The sequence below is a fragment of the Sebastes fasciatus genome, chromosome 18, assembly GCF_043250625.1.
Source record: "Sebastes fasciatus isolate fSebFas1 chromosome 18, fSebFas1.pri, whole genome shotgun sequence".
Classification (NCBI taxonomy): Eukaryota; Metazoa; Chordata; class Actinopteri; order Perciformes; family Sebastidae; genus Sebastes; species Sebastes fasciatus.
The window spans coordinates 26,769,833-26,791,996 of record NC_133812.1 but is presented as its reverse complement, the minus strand read 5'-3'; the positions used below and the strand labels follow the sequence as shown (position 1 = coordinate 26,791,996).

Sequence of the window (22,164 nt, the reverse complement as noted above, 5' to 3'; positions counted from 1 at the left end):
ATTCTGACTTTGAATAGAGCTGGAGGAAAACTACGAAAATCACAGACTGAATCTACAGACTGCAACCTCAGCTTCTTTTTAACCACAACAATAAGATACGGATACAATACGGACAAAGACACGGACAAGGACAAGGACACGGACTAGGACACGGACAAGGATGCGATATGATACGATACGTTAATGACAAGGACAAGGACAAGGACATGGACACGGACACGGACAAGGATACGATACGATGCGATACGATAAGGACAAGAACAAGGACAAGGACAAGGACAAGGACAAGGACAAAGACAAGGACGCGATGCGACACGATGCGATGCAACAAGGACAAGATACGTTACGCTACGATAAGAACAAGGACAAGATACGCTACGATACGATACGATAAGATAAGGACAAGGACAAGATATGCAACGCTGCCCTACGGATACAGATGCGATGCGATGCGATGCGATGCGATACGACAAGGACAAGCACAAGGACAAGATGGATGCGAGGCGATGCAACATATTTAAATCAATTGACAGCCCTACTGTGAACACACCCTAACTATCACTGGCAGCAGGACATGAATTTGAAAAAGAAAAAAACAATCTTCTCTTTTCAAAATGTCGACCTTCCCCGCCTCTGAATTTCTGGCACAAATTGTAGATGAGTATAACAATCTGAGACAGGATGACCAAAGGAGACATTGAGCCAGACGAAACACCAAAATACAAACCTGAAAATAAACACAGAGCTGCAGAACAATCAGCCTGCAGAGCAAACGCCCAGCGGCCTGAATCTACATCCATCAGTATTACAAAGTGATTTATTCATCAGTCTAATCAACCATTTAAGACCGACTGAAAACTCATTAAATATACAATAAATCCAGTCTGCCTGCTTCATACGTCCTCCCCCCCTTCACTCCTCTCTGTCCTCACGGGGGAGCTTTGGTCCATCTGTTGTTTGGGCACTGTGACCTCTGACCCCTGTTGGGTTCATTAAAATGTGAGCTGGTACCTGTAGGGAACGTGCTTGGCCCCGTTGGCGAGGGCGAGGACGACGTTTCCCAGCGCCGACAGAGACAGACACTGACCTCCACCTCCCTCTCTGGTCCTGCTGATGTCCGTTTCACAGCTCCCCAGATCCAGGAGGTGGAGACGACTCCGACCAGACACTGAGAGACACAGAGGGTGGATGTTTTTAAAGGTCCCATATTATAAAAAAGTGAGATTTTCATATTTTTTTATTATAAAGCAGGTTTAAGTCCTACATAAATACTGTGAAAGTATCGAAACGCTCAATCCACAGGGAAATACACACAGCCCGTATTCAGAAACTCTGCATTTGAAACAAGCCGTCCGATTACTGTCCATTTGTGATGTCACAAATATAGAATATTTAGACCCTTGACACTGTTTTAAACGTAAACATTCTAAATGTGTCCCAGTTTATTCCTGGTTGCAGTGTATGTGAATGACATCAGCTGACAGGAAGTACACATGGACCCAAGCTGTTGCCTAGCAACGCAATTCTGTTGCAATTCCGTCAAAATGCGCTAAAACGGAGCGTTTCAGACAGAGGGTGAATACAGGCATATTCAGGCCGACAGTATGAGGAAAATAAAGTTTTTTTTAACATTTCAGCATGTAAACATGTTCTAGTAGAAACACAAAATACAAGTATGAACCTGAAAATGAGCACGATATGGGACCTTTAAAAGACAACATACAATACAGCCTGTCTAACGGCTCATTAGTGCTGAAACGATTGGCTGACTCGTCAATTAATTGATTCATTTAAAGACAGAAGCATAATCAATGGCTATTTTAATAATTGATTGGCTGTTTAAAGTCATTCATCAAGTATCTAAATACCATCTGGTCCCTCTTTGCAACCTCCCCTCTTTATAACAACTCTTATCTGTCGTCTCTGACCGGCTCAGATCTGATATTCAGATCAGTATCAGTCTGTTATCTCCGCTCATTTCAACTGCCTGCTCATTTCATTAAATCAGCATCAGCAAGATTTACAAACTGCTGAGAGCGGCTGAGTTTATACCCGCCGGCCTATAAACACTGCAGGACAACGAAGGCTTCAGCTTCATTAGCCATGCAGATTTATTCCAGCCGTGGACGGAGACGCAGTGAAACACTAATAACTGTGGAAATGTCTCTGCTGTGACAGGTAGGCGTGGGCGGAGGTGGACTTAGCGTAGCCTCTCTGCTTGTTAATGTTCTTGTTGAGCAGCTCTGAATGAAGCTAATTAGCAGCTACATGTTTGGAAATGAATAGCAGAGGGAAGAAGAGAGCTGCTACACCGTCAGTAACGCTGGATTTACTCCAGCCTGAGGGGTCGGCGTCTACACCCCCGCTGTTTCCTCATTACGTTGTTGTTGGACTGATGTAACCTGTACGTGTACGCTCACTGCTGCTCAGCTGGAGCATCACTCGTTGGGACATTTCTCTACAATTAAACCAAAATAAAATCCCTGGGTTCACATGAGACACATCACATCATGTTACAACATTAGAGAGTCTGATTTAGGTTTTTACTGTGGGTCAGGTTGAGTACTAATTTCTCTAATTTAAAACAAATCCCCAATTTATCCACACAAATGACAGATAGCTAGTGCTAGTCATAGCAATTTCATGATAGATAGCTATCTAGAGCTCAAGCCCCCAGGAAGAGCGCCGGTCGACGATCCAGACATTCGTAGTGGCCAAACGACGGTACTGCAACTTCTGTGTCAGTCACGTGATGTCATTGGGCCCAAAAACACTTTTTCCCATAGACTTACAATGGGAAAGAGATGTCTGTAACTCAGCGGATATTTTTTTTGAGGTGACTCAACTCCCCAGTACGAACACTCTAATACTCCTTATTTAAAAAATTAAGTTTCTAAAGTTGTAAAACGTGCTAATAGCTGAATCCAGAGTTATTTCCCTTCCTCCATTCATGTGAGTGAGACACAGACCGAGGCTGGAGCGCCAAGCCGTGACGACGGCGTGACGTTGGGATCCCGTGACCAAATCATATGACCGAGCGGACGATATTGCGCATGTTCCATGTGCCCAAGATACGCCAAGATACGGGTACGTTCCAGACGGAAGTCGAGCCATTTAGGCTTCATGCGCCAATAAGCAACTCTTATAGGAATGACCGGGGCCCCGCCTCCAACGCTGGATCCAGTTCTTTTAATGCATCCATGGCTAGTAGCCGTGTAGTTGCTTAATAGCACTGCTGCTGCTAAACCGGAAGAACTAACGGTAGTGAAAAAATGGGCGTGGCAGCGTGAAGGTGAATAATGTCAGATCATTTAATAACCAGACAAAAACACACACTGACTTGCTGCCTTGTTGCTCTTGTCCGGCCTCTCCTGGTTGAGGTGCAGGGTGAACAGAAAGTGCGAGTTCCTCCGGGCCTCCTGGTCGCTCGGCGCCCGGCTGCTCCTCCTCGCTGCCAGGGCGGCGTCCAGGAAAAACGCTGCTCGCTCTGCATTGGTCGCACGCAGCTCCGTCTGGTTCTGCAGCTGATGGCGAGACCGAGATAATGAGACATGGGAGAGGTAGAAAGACAACCCAGAGGAAAAAGGAACATAATGGACCGTATCATAAAAATAATGGTGGTTTAATGAATACTGTGGGTGCAAAGATGTGACGGATGGAGGCGGCTGCGCTAGAGACAGCGCTAGCAAGCCGGACTACTGTTTTAAGCTGCAGATCAGAGGTTTAAAATTCAAAACAACCCGGTCGACTCAGGGGCCGTAAACAGGAAGTGTAATGTTGCCATGAAGTCTGCTAAATTGCAGAGCAGAAGAAGACATGACATCACTCTGTAGGTGAGGTTAAGACGTCATTCTGAGGTTTAGAGAGAGAAACGACGTGACTGACGAGTTTCTCTCAGATAAAACTGACTGAACGATAACGGCTGAAATGAGACAGAATGAGGTTTGATAAAGAAAAATGTGAAAGAAAGAAAAAGAAAATTAAAGTGAGAGGAGATAAAAAAGTGTCAGACAGAAGGAGCCCAGGGAGATAAGAGAGACTGAATAAGAATAGAAGGAAGGAGGTCAGGACTAATTGGACAGTCGTGGACAGAGATGACGTCCCAGGAGGTGAAGAGGAGGTCAGAGAGGAAGAGGAAGGGAGGGAGGTAGTAAAGGGAAGGAGGCGAGGAGATGAAGAGGAAACTCATCAAGGTGACCTGATGGGGGAGAAACATCTGAAGCGGAGGTTTGGTTTATCTGAACGCTGTTTCCTGCACGCGTTTAAATTAACATTATTAAACTGGTGTTCAGGTTTTTCAAAATAATGGTCATCTAATAAAAAAAAAACTCCAGCCAACTTGACGTCACATCTGCCTCCATTTGTTTATCAAATAACATAACAAAGAGGAAACTGGATCATTAATCTGGTTTGTTTCCAGTCATCCTGGCTTTTATTTTGAAAATCTAGCCCCTTTGCTGCTTTTTGGGAAGCTGAGGAGAAGAATTTGATTTAAGAGGAAGTGGATGACGGAGGATTTTTCTCCCTACCTGGGATCCACAGAGGGGGTCTTCTCGCAGCGACACGGCGGGGCCCGGGGCCTCCTGGTGGCCCGCCGCCGAGGGGGCGGCGACGAGCTCAGCCAGGAGGTCGGTGAGCGTCTCCTCCCGACCGGAGATCTCCACGGCGGACGCTCTGACAGAGAAACGAGCTCCAGACTTCTCCCTCCGCTCCTCGATCACCTTAAAGAGCCACGAGATGGCCGTCGGCGCCACGCCCAGACTCTGGGTGGAGCAGTCCCGACCAATCATAGTGTAGGTCTTACCTGGAGGGGGGGCGGAGTCAACGTCATGTGACTCGTCAGAAATGTGTGTGTATGTACAGTATATGTGTAACGTGTTGCGTAGTTACCCAGGTTAGCGTGTCCGAAGCAGAAGATGCAGCCGTCTGCTCCGTTCACCACCGACTGGATGACCTCCGCCACCGTCCCCGAACACACCTCAGCCTATCAGGATCCAGAGCCGGTTAGTATCCACCAATCAGGTTAGAGAATACAATACAATGGGATGATCCTTCAGTACACGGTGCGTTGCATAATGATTATTCTTTAAGTTACGTTATGTGACATTATGATAATTTATGTCACGTTAAGTTACGCTATATTATATTATATTACCTTTTAAGGTAATACTTACGATCGTGAAACGCTTTATTGCGTCATGTTGTGTAATATTTAGGGATTTCATGGTAATTAGGTTTTAATTAGCAAGTAACCTTTTTTGAAATTTCTTTGAAATTACTGCCAAATTACCCCAAAATTTACCTCACAATTTATCAAAACTTACTTTATTATAAACATTATTTAATAATTAAATTCCCAATAGCTGGTATTTATTTAATACATTTCCAGGAAAAGAATAAAGTTAATTGATATACATAAAATAAAAAAAATTCAAACAGGTTACTTGCTAATTATCACCTAATTACTATTAAATTTGCGGACCTGTAAAATGAAGTGTTACCAATTATTTAATGGCGATTAATCACAAATGAATCACTCATTTTTTTTATCTGTTCAAAATGTACCTTAAAGGGAGATTTGTCAAGTATTTAATACTCATATCAACATGGGAGTGGACAAATATGCTGCTATATGCAAATGTATGTATATATTTATTATTGGAAATCAATTAACAACACAAAACAATGACAGATATTGTCCAGAAACCCTCACAGGTACTGCATTTAGCATAAAACAATATGCTCAAATCATAACATGGCAAACTGCAGCCCAACAGACAACAACAGCTGTCAGTGTGTCAGTGTGCTGACTTGACTATGACTTGCCCCAAACTGCATGTGATTATCATAAAGTGGGCATGTCTGTAAAGGGGAGACTCGTGGGTACCCATAGAACCCATTTACATCCACATCTGGAGGTCAGAGGTCAAGGGACCCCTTAGAAAATGGACATGACAGTTTTTCCTCGTCAAAATGTAGCGTAAGTTTTGAGCGTTATTTAACCTCCTTCATGACAAGCTAGTATGACATGTTGGTACCGATGGATTCATCAGGTTCTCTTGTTTCAGATGATGCCAGTATCTTATCTTTAATGTGTTAAAGAAATTAGCGGCGGGAAAACTAATTTGCATTAACTTTGACAGCCCTAGTTATGATCCAATACTTTACGTTATGTCACATAATACATGATGATGGGTCGGGTACATTATGAGAAGATATAATAGAATATGATGCAGAATAGAGAAGAGTAAGACTTTACAATCTGCAGATGTCAAACTCACAGAGAGATGAAATCTACATTCATTCATCACTGCAGGAGTCTGTTTCTGAATGTCAGAGTGTGTTTATAAATCAAACTGCTGCTTCCTCACACACACACACACACACACACACACACCCTGCCGTCGTCTCTGAGGATGAACAACCTGCTGCAGAGGAGACATCTCTGATGTCAGTGTGTGACCTGAATTTATATATTCAGCAGACTGTCAGGTTGGAGAAGCAGCTGAACATGACGATTAAAGAATAAAGGTGTTATTATCGATCACACCTGTTAATTAAACATGTCAGAGACTCGGCGACCCGTCTCACCTGCGAAGCATCCTGGGAGAAGATGGCGTCGAAGGTGAAGGTCTTGGGAGCGGAGGCGGACGACCGCCTCTGGGCGGCGGCGGTTTGTCCGGCGGCGGACGTCTCGCAGAGAGTCAGCAGCTTCTTCCTGCCGTCCACTTTGAGGAGGGACATGGACTCTGAGGACTCGCTGCTGTGGACCGAGCAGATCCGGACCATCACTCTGACCTGGAGACAGACAGGAAGTCCACATCAGAGAGGAAGGAGGACCGCGATCTGATCAGGGACCAGATTCATCAAGAAATACACTCCAGATAAAAACAGCTAAATTATTAAAGTTAATAAATAAAGAGTGGCAGAGTTTCGTTATCCCGTGACCCTTTTAGTTTATAGAAGGAGGCACATTTATGACATTTAAAGTTCTGGTTCTCTTCAAGATTGTGACGGGCATAAACCAAGACAATGACAGGCAAAAACCAAGATGGTGACGGGCAAAAACCAATATGGTGACGGGCATAAACCAAGACAATGACAGGCATAAACCAAGACAATGACAGGCAAAAACCAAGATGGTGACGGGCAAAAACCAAGACAATGACAGGCATAAACCAAGACAATGACGGGCAAAAACCAATATGGTGACGGGCAAAAACCAATATGGTGACGGGCATAAACCAAGACAATGACGGGCAAAAACCAAGACAATGACGGGCAAAAACCAAGACAATGACGGGCAAAAACCAAGACAATGACGGGCAAAAACCAAGATGGTGACGGGCAAAAACCAATATGGTGACGGGCATAAACCAAGACAATGACAGGCAAAAACCAAGACAATGACGGGCAAAAACCAAGATGGTGACGGGCAAAAACCAATATGGTGACGGGCATAAACCAAGACAATGACGGGCAAAAACCAAGACAATGACGGGCAAAAACCAAGACGGTGACGGGCAAAAACCAAGATGGTGACGGGCAAAAACCAAGACGGTGACGGGCAAAAACCAAGACGGTGACGGGCAAAAACCAAGATGGTGACGGGCAAAAACCAAGACGGTGACGGGCAAGAACCAAGACGGTGACGGGCAAAAACCAAGATGGTGACGGGCAAAAACCAAGACGGTGACGGGCAAAAACCAAGATGGTGACGGGCAAGAACCAAGATGGTGACGGGCAAAAACCAAGACGGTGACGGGCAAAAACCAAGATGGTGACGGGCAAAAACCAAGACGGTGACGGGCAAAAACCAAGATGGTGACGGGCAAGAACCAAGATGGTGACAGGAAAAAAAAACAAGATGGTGACGGGCAAAAACCAAGATGGTGACGGGCAAGAACCAAGATGGTGACAGGAAAAAAAAACAAGATGGTGACAGGCAAAAACCAAGACAATGACGGGCAAAAACCAAGATGGTGATGGGCAAAAACCAAGACAATGACGGGCAAAAACCAAGATGGTGACGGGCAAAAACCAAGACAATGACGGGCAAAAACCAAGACGGTGACGGGCAAAAACCAAGACAATGACGGGAAAAAAAACCAAGACGGTGACAGGAAAAAAAAACAAGACGGTGACGGGCAAAAACCAAGAAAATGACGGCAAAAACCAAAATGGCGACTGCCAAAAACCAAGATGGTGACAGGCAAAAACCAAGATGGCGACGCCCAAAAACCAAGATGGAGACTCTGTCACACCTCAGCTGATATGTTCAGTAACTCAGGAGCTTTTTTCGACCAAAGCGTTAGAAAGACGGAGCAGCCCCCCGGCGTCTGACCTCTGACCTGCAGCAGCTGCTCTCTCTGATCTCAGAGCAGCCCGCCGTGTCGCGCTGTCACTCTCTGATGGCTTTTTATTGGTCTGTCACAGAGCTGCTGAGTCGGCGCTCGGTAGCGGCGAGGAGGTCAAGTTTAAAGCCAATAACAATCTGAGACGCAGCAGTTTTTAAATGATGTGTCGCTGTGAGCCAGCGGAGCGAATCATCACCTCCTCAGTTACTGCAGCGGCAGACAGGAAGCAGCTGATCTCCAGTCTGTAAACAGCTGCAGAGTTTCATCCAGATGTGCTTTTCAATGAAAACATTTCACCTGAGATATTTTTCTGTAAACGAGAGACGTTTTCTGATTCAAGGTGAAGATATTTCACTGAGTCAAAGACAGAAAAGGACCAATCAGAATCTGAACCTCCAATCTGCTTCGCCCACACAGACAGCAGCCAGAGTCCACAGAGAAAAGACTGGTTTCCATTTATCAGATGAAGAGCAGCTCTGAATGTTAATGAGAGGACGACCAGAGTTCATCACAAGTTCTTCTGCTGATCATTTAATCCAGTTTTTAATGAAGTAGAATGATCAGACCCTTCAGTATTCAGCCCAAATTAAAGAGATGACATAGTTTAAGAATCATCAGAAGATTAAATAACTTCATGTCAAGTTTCTTCATTCAGTCAAAAAGAAAGAAAGAAAGAAAGAAAGAAAGAAAGAAAGAAAGAAAGAAAGAAAGCAATTTGAAAAAAATGAAAAAGAAATAAATTTGAAAGAAAGAAAAAAAATTGAAAGAAAAAATTATGAAATTTGAAAGAAAAAAATTGAAAAAAAGAAAGAAAGAAAAATTGAAAGAAAGAAATGAAGGAAAGGAAGTCTGCAGGAGAACCAGGTCTGCAGGAGGACCAGGTCTGCAGGAGGACCAAGTCTGCAGGATGACCAGGTCTGCAGGGGGACCAGGTCTGCAGGAGGACCAGGTCTGCAGGAGGACCATGTCTGCAGGAGGACCAGGTCTGCAGGGGGACCAGGTCTGCAGGTGTTTTGGGATGGATGAGGTCTGAGCTGCAGCAGATCTCATCCACTCTCATTAAAATGCTGTTTTATTTCCTCTTCCTCTCCGCTGCGGCTCATTAACTGTTTCTGAGGAACACGAGTCCTATTAGGAGGAAGTAAAGATGTAAAGGTGCTGGACTGGACTCCTGGAGAAGCTGGATGGATCAGAGATGAAGGAGAATCAAGCTGGACTCTGATCAGGTCACAGAGAGTCCAGATCGTTTCATTCAGACTTTAAAGCCGAACTACAGACGTGGAGTTATTAACAGCTGCAGATGGCAGCAGCAGGAGGGAGGAGATGGAAGAGGACTCATCTTAAAGACCTACGAGAGACTTCAGCTATTTGAGAGTCCAACAGGAGAAGACACTTTAGTCCTGACTGAAGGTCCAAACAAACCGTGATGGGCTGAACCGAACCAGGAGGTTAACTGTGTGATGAGGCCATGTGGTCGAGACTCTGCAGGTTAATCACTGAGCCGACGGCAGCAGATCTGGCAACACGATCGACTCTGACAGCCGAGCGTCTGATCTGCAGCCAGCAGCAGAGTGTGAGTCCAAACACAGATAACCACGTCTGTAAACACATTACATAATGTCAGCAGACAGACAGGCTGAAGTCCTGCTAGCGCCCCCCAGAGGCTTCAGAGACAATCACAGCCTGATAAATGACCCACAAACTGACCAGAGCAGCTGACGTCAAAACCACCAGAGAGACACGCTGAGTAAAAACAAACCGTAGAAAACGAGTTGAATAAAGAAAAGAAGAAACTGTTTCTGCAGCGTCGTCATCTTCATCAATCAGCTCCTTCATCCAGACGACCCCGTGACCCCTCCCTCCCCCGCCCACAGAAGGTTTCCACAACTTGGCGCCCGGCTGACGTACCAAACATGAGATTCATGAGATTCCAGCAGCCGATCTGGACTCTGATCTGCTGCAGTGCATTCTGGGTAACAACATCATGACATCTTACCTTCCCCATCCCCGGCGTGTCCTTGACCTTTGACCCGGCCCGGAGGAGGCATGGTGGGACGGCGGGCGGGGAGAGCTGTAGGGCCCCGCTGAAGCCCCCCGTGTACAGCAGCGGCCCCGGGTCCTCAGAGGGCGAGGTGGCGGTGCCCGGCTGGGACTTCTTCCTGCGGGACAGACTGAGCTTCTGAGCCGCCCTGAAGACAAAAACAACCACAAAGAGTCACAAACCGGTTTCTATAGTTCTGATGTGTTTACGTGGTTACATCATCATCATCGTTACATCATCTTAGTTACATCATCATCGTCACATCATCATCGTCACATCATCATCGTCACATCATCATCTCTGAGAGTCTCTGAGCAGCAGAAACTCTTTAATGTGAAAGATGAACCTTCAGTTCAGAGTTAATAAACACATCATGTCTCTGGGACGGACCAAAACAACCCGTCCTATACCACCACACCACCACACTACCAAACCACCACACCACCATACCACCATACACTAACACTAACACTAACACTGACTATAAACTAGTTCTTTATTAGTTCTTTATCAGTTCTTTATTTGTTCATATAATAAAATACAACAAAAGAGAAGAGATAAACAATAACTTAAATAAATGCCCAGGTGGGTTGAAAAGAGAATAAATAACATGTACAAGGAGGAGCAAGAAAAAGAAGAGGAGGAGGAGGAGAGAGAGAAGGAAGAAGAGGAAGAAAAAGAGGAGGAGGAGGTAGAAAACGAGGATAAGGAGGACGGGGAAGAAGAGGAAGAGGATGAGGAGGAGGAGAAGGAGGAAGAGGAGGAGGAGGAGTGTTGGATCAATAGTGGGGGTCGAGGAGGCTCAAACTCAGATCTGACATCATTAGAGAAGAAGAGACTCCTCTTCCTCCTCCTCTTCTCCTCCTCCTCCTCCCCTTCCTCCTCCTCCTCTCCTCTTCGTCCTCCTCTTCCTCTTCTCCTCTTTGTCCTCCTCTTCCTCTTCTCTTCCTCCTCCAATCAGAGGACAGAGTGTAATTACAGCTTCCATGAAGGACAGGAGGGTTCAACCTCTGGGAATACACACTGTGTGTGTGTGTGTGTGTGTGTGTGTGTGTGTGTGTGTGTGTGTGTGTGTGTGTGTGTAGATGTGTGTTTATCAGTGTAACATTCATCACTAACAAACTGCAGCGCTGCAAGGTGACTGTGTGTATATATATATATGTGAACATAAATGTGTGTGTGTGTGTGTGTGTGTGTGTGTGTGTGTGTGTGTGTGTGTGTGTGTGTGTGTGTGTGTGCGTGCGTGCGTGCGTGTGTGTGTGTGTGTGTGTGTTGGTAAAGTGCTGACATTTACACTTCATTAATGGCAGCTGGGAGTGTTGATTTAAGCTTTCTGCCTTTAATTTCATCTCTTCTTCTTCTTCTTCTTCTTCTATGGTTCATTATTACATCACACTGTCAGACTATAATAAATAAATAATACATAACTGATGCATCTGACCACTAAAACAGGACATAACTATAACAAACAAAGGTTAAAGGGTGACTTTAACGTCAACATCATCTGTTTCCTGTTTCAAAACAATCAGCTCCATCCAGAACTGGTCTGAGTCCGAACCTCAACCCGGTCCAACACCAGCCGGACCTGATCACCAACATCTGGCTGAAACCAGACAAACTCATCTTCACATCCTTCTAATTTACAACAAGTTTAATCAGTTTAGAGAGAAATATAATGAAGGAAACAGTTTTAAGAACAAGAGACATAAAGCTTTCATGAAGACGTTGGAGGACGTAGTTTGTTGCTGTTTGTTGATGTTGCATCATACAGAGAAGAGTTTCTAATATTATATCCATCCCATTAATATAAATGAAAGTAGAGTAAATAATAGAAACAGCTCAAACTGCATCGTCCACAACGATCCTGCAGGTGAATCAACACTAACTGAACATTATAAGGAAGGATAATAAGAAGGATTTAATACAGAGCTGCTTGATTAGCTGTTATTATTCTAGTTTAATAATAATAACTTAATAATAATACATGTGGGCGTCATCAAATCTCTCATATTGAGCTGTTTAAACTTCAACAGCTGCTGTAAATTCACATTTTATCTTCTACACCGAACGTCCAGCGCAAGTTAAGAGTCTTCAACACAAATCAATTCATATTGAGTCACTTATTAGTGAAAAATGATCCTTTAGTTTCACGTGAGGCAGCGAGACTCGGAGGGTTAATGGTATATTTAACAGCCTCGGCCAGAAAGAGACCTCAGAGACGGATGAAAAGGGCAGAGACTTCCTGTTCAAGGGTCTGAAAGAGCAGAATTTGTGTTATTTTACAAGCTATCGTTAAAGTTAACACTCCCTCTGCTCCGGGAATGAACTCACTTTACGGTTAAACCAGCCGTCTGGACTAAACCTGGGTTTATTTATGTACTTTCAACACCTTTAGAGCTTGTTTGAAACCCTGAAATTAATCATATAACTGTCGAGAGAGACATTAAAGACAATGAGATTCAGAGGAGGAAACGGTGATACTCACAGTTCCTTCCAGTCCATTATCTGCTCAAAGTTCTTCGCCTTGAAGAGGAACCAAACTCGTCCTCATTCACCATCATGAAGAACCAGATTTAATCCAACAAGAAGGAATCGATAAATACCATCGAGGCTGATGAACGTCGTGTTCGATAGTGAAACATGGCAACGAGTTAATCAGCACGTGAGCCCAGAAAAGATTCAGAAAATGTGAGTTTTCAGGACAAAGTGAGTCAGAGATGAAGTGATATCCAGTAGATATAAAGCCTCAGAGGTTTACGAAGACCAGTTGTTCCATCCAAAATCCAAACCAACGTAGTATCCAAAGGTGTCCGATCAGAATCCGTCAATATCCGATGGAGAATTAGTCGTTCCAGGACAGATTGGGATGGTTTCTTTTAGTCCAAACAACTTCTTCCATCTGACGTATCCTGTTATCATAAGCATTCCCGACAAAGTTTTTCTTGGTTCGTCAATCAAATCTGCTTCTACCTCCGCCAACAAACATCCCAAGTGTGTCTTTAAAGTATCCGTAAACTGTCCATCCATCCAGTGAGGAAGTCAAAGTGTCCGATGGTGTCAATTTTCTCTTAAAAATATCAGTAAAATGTCCTCCCATCCATCGATAACTAATAGGTTATCATCTGTAAAGTGACGTCAGGGTGAATCGAGTGCTCAGGAAATTTGGTCGTTTTAAACATTTTGCTTAGTTCATCAATAAAAACTACTCGTATCACTTAAACTTTGACGTAACGGTAAATTATTTGTTTATGGAGCTGTCAGCTATTTCAGCGTCATTCTCATCAAATTCCTGAGAGAATTTGGGAGATTTAAAAGACACAAGTCCAACAGTCCAAATTTATTCTTCAAAAATATCCGTAAACTTTCCATCCATCCAGTGAGGAAGTCAAAGTGATAAGAGTTGTTCTCACTAAACTCCTCAGGAAATTTGGTCGTTTTTAAAAATGTTTCCTTAGTTCATCAATAAAAACTACACATATCACTTAAACTTTGACGTATCAGCAAATTATTTGTTTGTGCAGCCTCAAATATAAGTCCAACAGTCCAAATTTATTCTTAAAATATCCGTCAACTGTCCATCGTTCTGTATTATGGGAGTTTTCCAAGACTTTGCTCTCTTTGCCAATCAAATCTACTTCTACCTCAGCCAACAAACATCCAAGTGTATCTTTAAAGTATCCGCAAACTGTCCATCCATCCAGTGAGGAAGTCAAAGAGATAAGAGTCGTTCTCAACAAACTCCTCAGGAAATTTGGTAGTTTTTAGATTTTTCCTTAGTTCATCAATAAAAACTACTCGTATCACTTAAACTTTGACGTATCTGTAAATTACTTGTTTGTGCAGCTGTGTCCTCTTTTCAGCTTCATTTACACCAAATCCCTGAGAGAATTTGGGAGATTTAAAAGACTAAAATAAAAGTCCAACAGTCCAAATTTATTCTTAAAATATCTGTAAACTGTCCATCTTTCTGTACTATGGGAGTTTTCCAAGATTTTGCTCGTTTCGTCGATCAAATCTATTTGTATGTCTGCCAACAAACGTCCAATGGTATCAATTTATCCTTAATCGATCAGTAAACTCTACATCCGTCCACCAGTAACCTCTGTAATCCGTACTAAAGTGATGTCTGGGATATTAAAGTCATTCCCAACCAAAGTCCTGAAGGAATTTGGGAGTTTTGAAAGACTCAAATATAAGTCCAACAGTCCAAATTTATTCTTAAAATATCTGTAATCTACTTCTACTTCTGCCAACAAACGTCCAACGGTGTGAATTTATCCTTAAGAGATCAGTAAACTCTCTGTAATCCGTACTAAAGTCATGTCTGGGAGATTCCCAACCAAAGTCCTGAAGGAATTTGGGAGTTTTCAAAGATTCTTCTTTGTTTGTCAATTAAAATGACTCGTAGACTTAGTAAACAAATGGTTTGTCCAGCTCAAAGTAATTCTTGGCAAGTACCTTAAGGAATGTGGAAGTTTTCCAAGATTTCTCTTAAATCAAAAAAACGTCCAACAGTCCAAATTTATCCTTAAAATATCCTTTCATCATCTGTCAAAGTGCCGTCTCAGCGATTAGAGTCCTTCCCACCAAACTCCTCAGGGAATGTGTTCATAATATTCCAACAGGTCTCAGTCACTTCATCCTTCACACATGAGGGAACTCTCCATCCATCTGTCCATCCGTGTCCTCGTGTTTCATTATCTGACATGAAGTCTGCTGGATCAGAGTCGGTCCCATCCACCGGAAGTTTTCAGGGAAAAACGTTGAAAAGTGTGAAAGTCCTGCAGAGATTTGTGGAGGTTTCGTTCAGTTTGTCATCCAACTGCATCCTTGCACCAAACCTCTACCTGTGAACCTCAGATTTAAGTCTCTCCATCTGTTCTTGCAGCTCCTCTTCACCTCCATCGTTATCCTTCACTTTCCTCCTCTCTTTCTTCTCTCTGCTACATTTTCTTCTTTTTCATCCTCTCAATCCGTTATTCCTCCATCCTGTTTTTCACTTCTTCTCCTCTCCCACCTCTCCTGTTTTTCTTCTATCTTTACTTTTATATTTTCCTCTATCCGTCCCTGTTCTTTATCTTTCCTTTAAATTGACCTCCTTTTGTCCCTTTCTTTAATTCACCTCTCTTTTTCTCTCTCCTCCTCTCCCTCTCTCTTCTCTCCTGTAGCTCCTCAGTCTGTTCCTGCAGTATCGCAATGCTTTTCCTCTCCACCCCTCCCTCCTTCCTCCTCCTCCTCTAACTCAGAGAGAGAGAGAGAGAGGGGGATGAAGGGGAGCAGCAGCAGAGGAGGAGGAATAAAGGATTAAAATCAAGAGGTAGAAATAAACGGGTGGATGAAGAGCGGGTGGATTCCTGCCTCTCACTGATGTTGTTGCTGGGAAACAGTGGCGATGCTCCAGCCTTCCTCCCCTCCATCCATCCGTCCGTCCATCCGTCTGCCTCGCTCACCTCTCCTCCCCCCTCCTCCCCTTCTCTCTCTTCACAGCCCCCGCCTCCTCGCCGTATCGACACACAGCAGCCGTGAAACACACACACACACACACACACACACACACACACACACACACACACACACACTTGACATGCTACATGAATACTTCATGAGATGACAGACACCCCCACCACCGGACTTCAAACACACTCAGCATGTGTGTGTGTGTGTGTTGATATAAAACAACCGATTTGCTCGTGAACAACGAGGTGATTGAGAACAAACTGAAGAATATTAATTAACAATGAAGGTGTAACCTTAGTTACTGTTAAACGTTACATTTTGGGGATATTTTAATGACCGAAGTTGTAATTTATGTTGCTTATTAAGCAGAAGTTTTATTATTATATAATTATTTCATTATCACATATAATATCATCATACAATCAGTAATTGTAGCTCCTACCTGCCTTCCCCATTATTTGCCACTGTGAGCCATTATTTGGCATCATGTTTATTTGCCATTAATTACCATTATTAGTCATTATTTGCCATTACGAGCCATTGCTAGCCATTATTTGGCATTAATTACCCTTATTTGCCATCATTTGCCATTACTAGTCATTATTTGTCCTAACTAGCCATTATGAGCCATTACTAGCTACTATCAGCCATAGTTGGTCATTATGAGTCATTATTTGACCTTAATTTGCATTACTTGCCATTATTTGCCATAACTAGCCATTATTTACCTTTACTATGTACTATTAGCCATAACTTGCCATTATGAGCCATTATTTTCAATATTTGCCATTACTAGCTACTATTAGTCATACTTAACCATTATTTGCCATAACTAGCTACTATTAGTCATACTTAACCATTATTTGCCATAACTAGCCATTATTAGCCATAACTAGCCATTACGAGCCAGTATTAGCAATAACTAGCCATTATGAGCCATAACTAGACATTATTTGCCAAGACTAGCCATTATTCGCTACTATTTGCCATAACTAGCCATTATGAACCATTACTATTCATTATTTGCCATTACTAGCCATTATTTGCCATAACTAGCCATTATGAGCCATTATTAGCCATAATTAGCCATTACTAGCCATTATTTGCCATAACCAGCCATTATGAGCCATTACTAGTCATTATTTGCCATAACTAGCCATTATGAACCATTACTATTCATTATTTGCCATTACTAGCCATTATTTGCCATAACTAGCCATTATGAGCCATTATTAGCCATAATTAGCCATTACTAGCCATTATTTGCCATAACCAGCCATTATGAGCCATTACTAGCTACTATCAGCCATAACTAGTCATTATGAGTCATTATTTGCCATTAACTTACATTATTTGCATTACTAACCATCATGAGCCTTTATTAGCCATAACTATCCATTACGAGCAATTACGAGCCATTATTTGCCATTACTAGCCATAACAAGACATAACTAGCCATAACTAGCCATTATGAGCAATTACGATCCATTATTTGCCATTACTAACCATAACAAGCCATTACTAGCCATAACAAGCCATTACTAGCCATAACTTGAATTATCTCCGTGATGCTAGCATGGAAAACATTGAGCTTCATTTTTCCTCATTTCCCAAATCAGTGACAAAGTCTTAAAACACCCAAACATCAGAGACACAAGATTTCATGACCAGATTCAGACTCTGGATCAGCCAGCAGCAACACGAGGCAGGTTTAGGGTTAAAAAAAGCAAATCAATAAATCAGTATGATTGCACAGATGATGAGTGATCAGAGGAGCAGATCAATGCTGCAAAGAAAAAACTCTATTATATCTGCAGAGAGAGCCAGAATCTATCAGTGAGGATCCACAGATCCATATCCAGTCCGGTCCGGATCAATACTCTGAACCAGACACCGATCGATACGAGGTGAGCAGCCTGAGGGAATGTGTCAGAGTCAGAGAGGTGATGATCAGCTGCACTAAACTGACTCCAGAACAGTTCATCTTTTACTTATGAACACATCACATTCATATTATATCATTATAATATTAGATACATATATTAGTATTAGGGCCGTTGTTGGCATAATGCAATGTATTGCGTTTTTTTTTTTGCTATTTTGAAATCCATGTTTTAATGCCAGAATTGATGTATTTGCTTCTTTGAGTCTATACAGAGGTAGAAAGAAGTTACCGCTTTTATTGTTGTAGTCTGAGTAACGTGACGTCATATCCGTTTCAAAAGCCAAAACAACACCGCAGAAAGCCGAAACCATAATAAATTAAAAAGAAAATACCACTTATATGTGAGGATATGTCATGTATAATAAATATTTGCCGGACAATGACTAAGATATATTTGACTCAGGACATCTAAATCAAACATTTTTACTATATCAATTTAGATATTTTTCAAAGTAAAAGTCCCTAGAAGTGTTTGATTCAACGTTTCCCCCATGGTCTAGTGCAGGGGTCAGCAACCTGCGGCTCTTTAGCTCCTCTCCAGTGGCTCCCCGTGGATTTTTAGAAAAATTAGTGGAAATGAATAACTGTTTTTTTGTTTACATTTTCATTTTTATTTATCATTGTTGTATGTCTATGGTTCTATGGTACGGTACGACGGTACGACGGTACGACGGTACGACGGTACGACGGTACGACAGAGTATTAGGGTCACATTGAGGAAAAAAAATTAATCTGAGATTTCGAGAATAAAGTCATAATATTACGAGAAAAAAAGTCGTAGTATCATGAGAATGAAGTCATAATATTAGTATATGTATAGTAGTAGTAGTTTTACGTGTTATTTTCTTTTTTCTCGTAAAGTTGTGACTTTGTTCTCGAAATCTCAGTTTTATTTTCCGCTCAGTGTGGCCCCGTACCTCACTGCAAATGTTTTGCAGCTCCAGACAGATTTTTTTATTTTTAGTATTTTGCCTGAAATGGCAAATTGATAGTAAAGGTTGCTGACCCCTAATCTAGTGTTTAAAAAGTTAGCAAAAATCATAATAAATCGTAATATCGAATTGCAATATTCGTAGAATCGCAATACTTACATAATATATATCAAATCGGCACCCAAGTATCGTGATAGTATCGAATCGTGAGATGGGTAAAGAAAGGAAAGAAAACCTGCTGCTTCTCTCAGTTAACTTCCCGTGTCTCCGTTTAAAGACAGATCTTTAAATCGGTTTCATATTGAACGGTTTCCCTAACGTGAACCTAACCCCATGCCGTCATCTCCGCTTTATATTAAACTCCAGCTCTGCCTGGTGTCTCCTGGACGTCAGACCCTGCATGGTTAATCAGCCTCCTCTGTGTTTCCAGGTCACATTTTGGTGCATTGCTGCAGATCTGGAGCTCATTCAGAAACCACAGACAGCGACGCAGTGAACCCGTTTCACATTTAGCAGAGACGCTCTCCAGTCCGGGACGTCGATACAAAAAGCTCGGGCCCAAAGCCAGAAATCCACTTTGGGGAACCGGACCCTCCTCTGGATTTAATACTCGGTTCAGTTTTGGTGTTTTTACTGGTGAGAGAACTATCAGAGCAACAAGAAGCTGCTGTTAATACATATACTTCATGTCTGCTGACCTCTGACCTCCATCACAAACACACAGAGAGGTCTCGCTCCATCCTCTGAATTATGGACCACTTCTTCTTCTTCATGTTTGTGATGGAGCTTGAAGCAGAATGAGGGATGAGCTTGGTTGTGGGGAGTCTCTGTTTCATGTTTCATTCAACTTTAATGTCTCCATGTTAGAGGAAGGCCACTCCGTCCTCCTCTTCGTCCTCCGCTTCGTCCTCTGTGCTCTCTGTAGCATGAACAGCATGAAGCAGCTAATGCATACCATATCAGATGGAGGTGTGTGTGTGGGGGGGGGGGGCGGTTGTCACTGATAATTACAACTGAGCCCCCCCCCCTCCATACTGACGAGCTCTGACATGTTTTCGTGTCACATGGCGTCAGGCTGCTTCACTATAAATGAATTTTGGCGCCTGCTGTTTAGCAGCGTGGAGGGGGGGGGGGCATGGGGATCCATCAGGACCTGGTGTTGAAGTGATCGACCCCCCAGTGAGGCTCCATGTCTGGGTTGGGGGGTGGGGGGTTCACTATTTATCATCACACTCCTGACACACATTCAGACTCATGATGGACCGTTTAAAGAACTGCAGCAGAACCAGAGATATCCTCTGGTGCCTACATTACCCACAATGCAACTCGACCACCATGGTTGTTTTTTTTGCCGTCACCATCTTGGTTTTTGGCCAGCGCCAAGTTGGATTTTGGCTGGCGCCATTTTGGTTTTTGGTCGTCGCCATCTTGGTTTTTGTCCGTCGCCATCTTGGATTTTCGTTGTCACCATCTTGTTTTTTTGGCAACCAGAAGTAACACGAGAGGGTGGAGCTAAGTACAACCGAATGTTGAATAACACATTTTTAGGCGACCAAAATGTCAAATTAACTTTAATTAACTGAAAACACACTGAAAGGGTTAAAGTTGTAAGACGAAAACACGGACAACGCCGTGGTAGCGACCTGTCAATCACAAGATAGCCCCGCCCTAAAGCATCCCCTGCTTTATGGTCTATTTGACTCTGAATGGGACCATAATTTACTAAATGAACATCATGCTGTATTGAAGAAGACTTGAAACTAGAGATTGAAACCATAAACTCATGTTCACAATGTTTACTGAGGTAATAAATCAAGAGAGAAGTAGACTCACGTCTCATAGACTTCTATACAATCAGACTTCTCTTAGCAACCAGAGGAGTCGCCCCCTGCTGGCTGATAGGAAGAATGCAGGTTTAAGACACTTCAGCATTGGCTTCACTTCTCAGGCCTGGAGGTTGATAACTGGATGTCACAGCAGCTTCCTCTGGAGACACTAAAGACTTTATACAACTTCATAAACACCTCGAGACACACTGAGGTGGAAAAATTCAACTTGTGTGTCAGTGTGTGTGTGTGTGTGTGTGTGTGTGTGTGTGTGTGTGTGTTATAGTGCATGTGTGTTAGTGTGCCCTCTGCAGGGAGCTGCAGGCTCATCGAGCCCTCAAAAGATCTCCAGATAAAAGTGACTCTCGGCTGCCTCCCCTCAGCCCTCGCCACCCTCTGACAGATGCATGCTGAGAAGTCTTTGAAGTGAATGCTGGGTAATACAGACCCCGAGATTCGTCTGAAGGGCTTCAGCTGAGCTCAGGTGTTTGTCTGCAGGAGTCTAAAAACATGTCATCGTTTAATTACGGAGACACTGCTGCTCTCTATCAGTTTATTCTCCGTATATAAAGTACTTAAGTAGCACCATGAGCATCATATAGGTGCTGTCACTGACTTCACCTGTTGTTATTATGCTATAAAAAAAATTTCGCCGCTTTACCTCGCCGTCAGACAGCCCTTTCTGATGGGGAACTGAAGCTGTTATATTGCTCTCTTCAAAGCCAACAGACTCCATTCACAAAAACAGTTTTACCTCTCAGAAGACGGGAGTTGCTGGTCTACCGCTGCATCAATCGGTTCGTTTGTTTGTGTGACTTTCTGATCCGAACTAACGTGGCGTCCACAGCAGTACGTTGCTCAGCTTCCTCTCTGCTTCTCCAAACTGTGAGCACGCCGACATGCTGATGTTATTCAGCCTCCTGAACCCTGAAACCTTCTGACAGCTCCAACCACTCCAACGGGGTAAAAATATTAAATCTGCCAATTAGATTCTGCACGGAGAGAAGAGTCTGAACCGTGTTCTCACAACTGACTCTGGATCAGACGGCGGGATGAATTTTATATGAAACGTTACCGAAGCCTTGAGGGGGAATCCAGTCTGTTTCACTGCAGGAAATATTATTCTCTTTTTAAATGTTTTACTGGTTCCTTCACAGTAAAAGCACCAAACTTTCCACAAGCAGAAAGAGATATGATGCTTGAAATATATATGTTTCTTTCATTATATTCTTCATTTTACACACATTCATGTGTTTTTACGGCCAGTCGGCTTGAAGAGGTGAAGCTGCACATCCAGTAGCTGGTTTTCTGTTCATTTTCCTTTTTATTTTGTTAGATTTGATTAACTGTACTTTTATTAGCTGGATCTTTAAAAGGTTATGAAAGGTGCTGTATTAATAAAGTTTTATTATTATCATAAAGACACGAGGATCAATGTTATTGGTTAAAGGGTAAATGTGTGCTGCGTTCACTGACCTGATGAAGAAGGCGGCTGCGGCCGACGCCGGTTGGTTGGTTTGGGTGGCGACGTTCTGACCTGCTGGTTTGACGTCCTGAGTCCAAGTCTTCAGGGTCACATGACCTCCGTCTGATGTCAGACCCTGAC

At 43.1% G+C, this 22,164-nt stretch overlaps 1 protein-coding gene across 2 annotated transcripts in view; it reads right to left on the bottom strand.

Annotated features, from left to right (window-relative positions):
- The window catches only part of kif26aa (kinesin family member 26Aa), a 44,543-nt gene that overhangs the window by 14,663 nt on the left and 7,716 nt on the right, over nucleotides 1-22,164 (bottom strand). Inside the window, exons 3-9 of one of the 2 annotated variants that reach the window (XM_074616312.1) lie at nucleotides 22,035-22,159; nucleotides 10,354-10,546; nucleotides 6,592-6,798; nucleotides 4,891-4,984; nucleotides 4,530-4,804; nucleotides 3,341-3,524; nucleotides 1,012-1,168 (exon numbers count right to left, since the gene is read on the bottom strand). In XM_074616312.1, coding sequence (XP_074472413.1) covers nucleotides 1,012-1,168; nucleotides 3,341-3,524; nucleotides 4,530-4,804; nucleotides 4,891-4,984; nucleotides 6,592-6,798; nucleotides 10,354-10,546; nucleotides 22,035-22,159 — 1,235 coding nt within the window. Of the gene's footprint in view, nucleotides 1-1,011; nucleotides 1,169-3,340; nucleotides 3,525-4,529; nucleotides 4,805-4,890; nucleotides 4,985-6,591; nucleotides 6,799-10,353; nucleotides 10,547-12,883; nucleotides 13,674-22,034; nucleotides 22,160-22,164 lie in introns of those variants that run through there. The other variant, XM_074616313.1, reaches the window with a different exon arrangement.